Source organism: Uloborus diversus, chromosome 3, assembly GCF_026930045.1.
Source record: "Uloborus diversus isolate 005 chromosome 3, Udiv.v.3.1, whole genome shotgun sequence".
NCBI classification, from domain to species: Eukaryota; Metazoa; Arthropoda; class Arachnida; order Araneae; family Uloboridae; genus Uloborus; species Uloborus diversus.
In genome coordinates, this window is record NC_072733.1 from 97,365,241 (window position 1) to 97,372,281 (window position 7,041).

At 34.9% G+C, this 7,041-nt stretch overlaps 1 protein-coding gene across 2 annotated transcripts in view; it reads right to left on the bottom strand.

Moving 5' to 3' along the window:
- The window catches only part of LOC129218235 (2-hydroxyacyl-CoA lyase 2-like), a 104,499-nt gene extending 103,405 nt beyond the window's left edge, over positions 1-1,094 (bottom strand). Inside the window, exon 1 of one of the 2 annotated variants that reach the window (XM_054852459.1) lies at positions 866-1,094. In XM_054852459.1, coding sequence (XP_054708434.1) covers positions 866-1,012 — 147 coding nt within the window. In that variant the 5' untranslated portion in view covers positions 1,013-1,094. Of the gene's footprint in view, positions 1-585; positions 751-865 lie in introns of those variants that run through there. The other variant, XM_054852460.1, reaches the window with a different exon arrangement.
- Between the last annotated feature and the right edge of the window lie 5,947 nt (positions 1,095-7,041).

A 7,041-nucleotide genomic window follows, 5' to 3' on the forward strand; every position in this document is an offset into this window, starting at 1 on the left:
TTGTTTAAAACTTGATATTTTCCGAATTAATTGGTTTCAAAAAAAAAAATCAAAAGTAATTGCAAAATAAATGCATTCATAGAAAGATGTAGATAAACATCTGTTTTACTTGAGAAGATGAAAACAGCAAAAGGCAACATTATGAAAAACTATTTCCAATTAGGAACAACACACTATAATGTAACAAATAATAGCAATGTGTTAAAACAGCAAAGCTTTATTTAACAAAATACCCAAAGATCCTAATTTCAAATGTATAATGGATTAAATTTCATTTCAATAAAAATAACTCAAATTCCAAACAAGTTGCGAATGACATATCAAAACAATCAAAAAAGTTTATCAATCAAGTACTTTAATTAACGAAGTAGACCACAGAAAAAGCTTTCAAATAATACGCTCTTGTAGAACTGTGTCAGTATAATATATATAAAAATATCTAAGAACAATAAAGAAGAAATAGATACGAAGAAAAACGAAAATCGGCAAATTATAAAACGTTTCCAAGAAATGTATTATTTTATAATTAAACGTTTATTTATTTACAACACGTTGAATGAAAGTAAAAATACAATTTGAAATTACCTTCGGAAATGAGCTAAATTGAAAGGTATGTTTAATGTTATTGGGGAAGTTGCTTATTCGCCATAATGAACTACTACAAACATATGTTCGTAACATCATTTAAAGCTTGAAAAATAAACACAAGAAACGACTGATCATAGAACGATAGTCTTAATAATCCGGTGAAGTACTACTTCCAGTTATCGTTTCCGAAGTACAGATAAGAAACTAAGTTCGGAGGAGAAAAAGAAGAAAGGAATATGGTTTATAGCAAATAGCTCAAAGACTTGAGATAAAATACCTGAGATGCCGTCCAGAGAGTTATTAATTCGTATTTGTAAATTATATATGTTGCAAGAGCTACAATACTAGAGGAAATTAAAATGGAAAGATTGAACAAATTAACGGTGAAAAAATCTGTTGACATAATTTCTAATGAGGAAAACATAAAAAGAAAACGCTTGAGATGGGGCGGTAATAATATGGATAGCAAAATTTTTCTTTAATTATCGTGAAGAGAAATTTAGGTGCCAAAGGGCATCAAAAATACTTTTAACAATAGAGGAAAAACGTGTTTCCGCTGGTAAACAAAACGAACTTCAGTGGTGACATCTGTTAAGAAAAAATGAAAGAAAAAAAATTATGACTTTCGTCGGCTATTTTTTAATCCTTTCCCAAAACTAATTTCTGTGAATTTATACATGTGAGACTATATCAACTTTTTCAAAAATGAAAAAAAAGAAAAAAAAATCATTAATTAAAATTAATTCGATATAGTTTGCGTTGAGTACTAACCTCCTAGATAAATTAGAATGACAGATACTAATACTGTCTTCTTTTGTTTAAAAAGTGTCAATCGAATGCTTATTTTCGTGAAAGTTTTCTGTTTTAATATTAAACCGATATTTTATCATTTTAAGGGAATTCGCATTTTTGTTTTCTTCATCATAATCAGAGAGAAGGAGATTTGTTATTAAATAAATAAATAAATAAATAAATAACATCGTTGTCATTCTAAAAAGTTAAGGTTTTAATTAGTTTCATTCACTATGTTGAAATGTTTTGAATGATATTTATGCTCAAACTTTATTTACGACATTGGCTGTGCCAGTGCCTAGGGAGACAAAGGACTCCTCTTAAGGGCGCCCATGCACATAGCTATACTGCCGTGCTAAACGCTAAAGTTGTATGTATCTGCCGCTGAGTCCAAAACGAGAAATTGCCGTTTAAAGTTCTGCGCTTCCATGTATTTCATTTAAATCTAACTTTTTCTTAAAAAAAAAATATTTTCCATTGTCATATTACTATAAACATTTTAGATAGGTGAAATATGTGACAAAGAAAAAAAAGGTGACCGTAACTCAATTTTAATAAAAAGTGCAGATACGACCTTTGTGCTTAGCACTGCAGTATTTAAGTTAAAATTATGGCAAATGTTTAATCTAGTACGGGGGTGGGGGGTTAAGAATTATATATACGAAAACGCGTTTCAATTTTGTAAAAAGTTGGCAGGTGCAGAAATCTATAGATTCAAATTATTTAAGTGTTTGGGGCAGAGCCCGATCATTCTGATATTGGACATGGGGCTCATTTGTATTACAGCCCCCCCCCCCCAGGACTCGACTATGATTTTTGAAGACACTGGGCATGAAATTCATTTTGTCCCCCCGCCCCTAAATTTCGGCTTGTTCTGAATGTATAAAATATTTCGATACTTGCGTATTAACACAACCATGCTAAATTTAGTGGTAACCTCATATCACAAAAGTTTAAAAAGTAGAAGAGATATTACGATAATTATATGAAATGTGTGGGGTTAAACTTTGCCAGTTTACCGTCAATATCGACGAAGGTATGTATGATATAACTTTTAATGGTAAATACAGACTCCACTTGGAGTGTCTTTGAGATTTGCAAAGAGATCTATTTTTTAAGGGGAATTTATATCAACAAATAAAGATATTTTTTCCTTGTCTTCGCTTTTGCAAAAATATCAATGACATCATTGTACTCTAGATTCTGAGTGAAATCATTATTTATTTTTAATTAGCAATAGCATGATAAATTAAGGAGATTTTGGGCCCCCCTGAAATATAAGAGAAGGGGCCTGTGCCCTGCGGTAATCAGGCTCTGGTTTGGGATGCCATTGAAAGTTTTTGGGGTCGTTTCATTTTGCATTTTGGTATTGGTTTCGTTTTGGGTAGTCTCGCTCTGGGGGGGGGGGGCAACAACAAGGCGCCGAGAGCCAAAGCGAGCCCCTTGTCAGTAAGGGCACCGGGCCCTGTCAAGGGGCTGGTAAAGTTTCCCACTATGCTGACATGGACTCGCGTCCTCCTTGTTTGAGGATGAGATCTTACATATATGTTTAAACTAGGGCAGTAACGCACATTATTTCTGGAATTGTTTTTGAATTAATTTATGTATTACTTCATTAAATGAGAGTGCGTAGTGCAACTTTTAGTGAGAGGGAAATGTTTTAGCCCCTTTAAAATTTGCATCATATAATGTGAGAGATGGACAGTCGTGAATGTCTGCTCGGTAAAAACTTTGGACTCGTGACTTGAGATTCGCGGATTCGATAGCTGCCGTTGCTGGTCAAAGACCTTCCATGTACGCAATAGTGACGAGTGTACGTTAAATTTACAGTGATCACGAAGTTCTCCTAGTTCTCGTTCCAAATCAATACCTCGATCTGGGGGTGCTGGATCAGGTGCGGTGCGGCTCCTAGTCTCGAAGTCAAGAAACAGAGTCGTCTTCAGTGCTCCATATCTAACCTCTTAAGCCACGTTATAGTATAATAGTTAGCAGGCACGGGGGGGGGGGAGACCATACTGAAGGGCACTTTGGTGCATTGTAAGTAATTTGTTTATAAACATTTATACAAAGGCAAGTTATCTTATCATTTTGCGACGCGCGCGTGTGTGTGCGTTTTCTTTCTGCATTACTAGTAGCACAAGTGTATACAAGTACGTATCATCTTTTTGCAGAATAATTTTTCATCTTGAATTGACAGGCAATCATTCAGGGCAGTTATTTTCAAGTTTTTCAGGAAGGTGGCAAAAAAAGTGCAAACCCAATACAAACTACAGGGGAGGGGGGGACAAAACACATTAGCACAGGTGTTCTCAAACCCGGATGCTATAAGGTAGAGATGCGGGGGGCCAACGAACTGTCCATGATATTAATATATATGTATGGTAGGTGTGGCCAAATGCCATATGAATCAGTTCGATCATCCCCCCTCCTAATTTAACGGAGAAAAATTCACCAAAAATTCGCTAGATCGTGATTCATCGTAATCAGAAGTCTAACTGATGACACAGCGTCATTAACAAGCAGTTTATAATTACCAAAGAATAGTTTAGGAAAAAATTATTAGAGGATCAGTGTGACAACAAAAAATAAGTTAATAAACAATGAAAAAAGACAAAGAACATTCATTTGAGATTGATGTCTTGAATTCAAATTATGTTTTTTGCAATCACAAATTTCAACAGGACCCAACTGGTAGGGTTTCATGTTTCTACAAATGGAATAGAATGGAAATGGCAAAGAACTTTGCATCCGACATATTATGACTGTTGATTTTCTAAAATAAGTAAAGTGAGGTATATTCATAATAAAACGATGATTAGGAAATAGAAATTTCAAGGAAATCAGAAATTTTTTTAAATTATTAATAATATACAAGGGTGCCCATATAGGGGGCAAGGGGGGGGCTCAAGCCCCCCCCCTTTTGAAATGAAAAATTCCTTGCTTTTAGTGCTTTTTTCTTTGCAAAAATCTATAATAATTTCTTTTTCAGCCATTAATGAGTAGGTTATTAAAAATGTCAAATTTTAATATGTGTAATCTGTACTGAAATCGATTTTTACGGGGAAAATATTTTTCTAAATCATGAGGAAAATTTTTGACCCGCCCCCCCCCCCCCCTTAAAATTTTGCATATAGGCGCCCTTGATAATATATTTCTTTATTTTTCCAAAAATATTATCAATTTCTCAGCACAAAAGGCCCCCTATACTTGAATATTTTTTTCTTTGTGTCATGAAAGTTTTAAAGGTTTTTTAAAAAATACATATTTAATTACTTTATGGTACAGTCGACCCTCGTTTTACGCGGATTATTTTACGCGTTTTCGATTATACGCGGTTTAAGATTTGGCACCTTTTTTTCTATTTTACGCGGATGAGTTTCGGTTTTACGCTGATGGGGCAATACAAACAGATTAGAATTTTCCCTTCTTTCAAAATTCAAACTCCTAAAGGTTTCAGATTACACGCATAAACTGCATTTTGGCTTGCTAATAATCGACCTTGGGCCACTGGAGACATCTTATATGCGATTGGTTCCAGAGCTCTTTCCAGAAGCAAAGTTATTAAACTCACACACTTCAGAACTCACTGGAAGAAAAGCTTTTAGGAGTGACAAAGGAGGACAAGAGCAACGAGGATACCGACATCGATGACATAGAAGCAAAAACATTAACATTGAAAACTTTCAGTCATTCCTTTACTATAGAAATGATCTTTCTGATTTGTTAGTGAAGGAAGATTCTATCATGAAAATGATCATGGATGTGTTAATGCTCTGCAAAGAACTACAGAGTAAAATTCTTGACTGCTGAAAGATTATCATAACCAGCTCCTTTTCATTAACACTAAATTAATTTGTGTTTTCTTTATACATGTTGTGCACAGAAATCAATATAAGTACAGATTAAACTTGTTATAGTTAGTCATCAATAGAATGAAGTCTTTTTTTATCTACGGAACATAACCCCCATTTTAACACTAATATTAAGTCTTAATTTACGCGATTTTGATTTACGCAGCATTTCCGAGGAACGTAACCTCCACGTAAAACGAGGGTCTACAGTATTTGATAAAATTGTCTTCAATTGTTTACATGGGCCAGGGGGAGGGACCAGGGACATTTGTGCACAAGCCTGGGGTACATATGAACAGGATAAATAAATGAAATACAAGCAGGTTCGGATTTATGTACCTGCAGACCACGCGGTGAGGGGAGGGGGCACGCCTCTAAGGGGCCCAGAGCCCAAGAAACTGAGAAAAAAATTACAAAATACAAAATAAATTTTTAAAAACTTTACTCAAGTTTTAACATTAACAGTTCAAAAATACATTTTTGTAATGTTTTGGTAAAAATGTGAGGAAAAATTAAAACTCAACACACACTCCTTAATATGAAATATATACTATGTATCTACAATTACATATTGAATGGTTTTTAACCTATACTGTGTCAGTTTCAATTGCACAGCAATGGCATCATTCAGAAAATTTTTTCCTCTGCTCACTGTTAAATTTTAAAGTCTCGTAGCCAGACCCAAATCTACGTACCCGCAGGGCCGTATTCAGAGGGGGGGCCTGACGGGCCCGGGCCCCCCCGAAACCCGAAATGTTTTGTACCGTAAACAGAAGGTTTTTTTTTTTTTAATTATTAATGTCAGAAAAGGAAAATAACAATTTTTTTTTTAATTCTTAATTTTGCTACTATTCAAAATTTTTTAATATTTTGAAGAAATACAGAAAAAGCAGTTCTAGTTCTCATTAGCTGCAAGGCACACTTGAAATTTAGACCTTTAATTAGGACTTCCTGCTCTCTTTCCCAATTCAATTCAGGGCAGTCCAGGGTTAAGGCAGGCCCTTTGTCAGTTCGGTAGATTTTTCAAGTCTACCAAACTGACTCTGTGCACTTCCTCCTCCAGGGGCGTGCACAGAAATTTTGGGGCTGTCACAAATGCTTTTTTTCTGGGCCCCCTCCATATTGTTTACCCATATTTTCAACCCTACGTTTTAAAATATTGGGCCCCATTTAAGCTCGGGCCCGGGCCAACAGGTGTCCCTTCTCCCCTCTATGCACGACCCTGCCCTCCTCCCCCTAAAACTGTTATAAAACTTGCACTGTACTGATTCGAGCCGGGGACTCCCCAAAGGCTGGGCCCCTAGTTTCCGATTAGGCGAGTATTTTGTTACCAAGATGTGCCATATTCAGCTCCTTGATACATCCTGAGTAAAAAATGCAAAAATCACGATTCTCGCGTTTTTGTAGCATAATTTTCAAGATCATTTTTGTGAGTGATATGTTTCTTGTCTTGCATTTATTTAATGCCAAATTCAGTATCATGGAGGTTCTTTCGTTATTGCTTGTTTTTTTTTCTTACTTCTACTGCATACTGTTAATACCTTTAGTATGAGAAAAAAAATAACACTTACTCTACTCTCTTTCATTTTCTGCACTACTTGTGATTGAAAAAAAAAAGTTTGTTTCGAGAAATATTTCGTTGCATTTATTTTTAACTTAAAACGGGTGTGTCTTACAAAGTTATAATCATTTTGTGAGATTGTGCAATCAACTTCTGAAAAACGTAAATAAAGAGCTTCAAATAATTTCAACTGTTCGAGAGTCTTTGAAAATTATTTAAGTTTTTGAAATTCCTTGAAAAGTTCTTCAA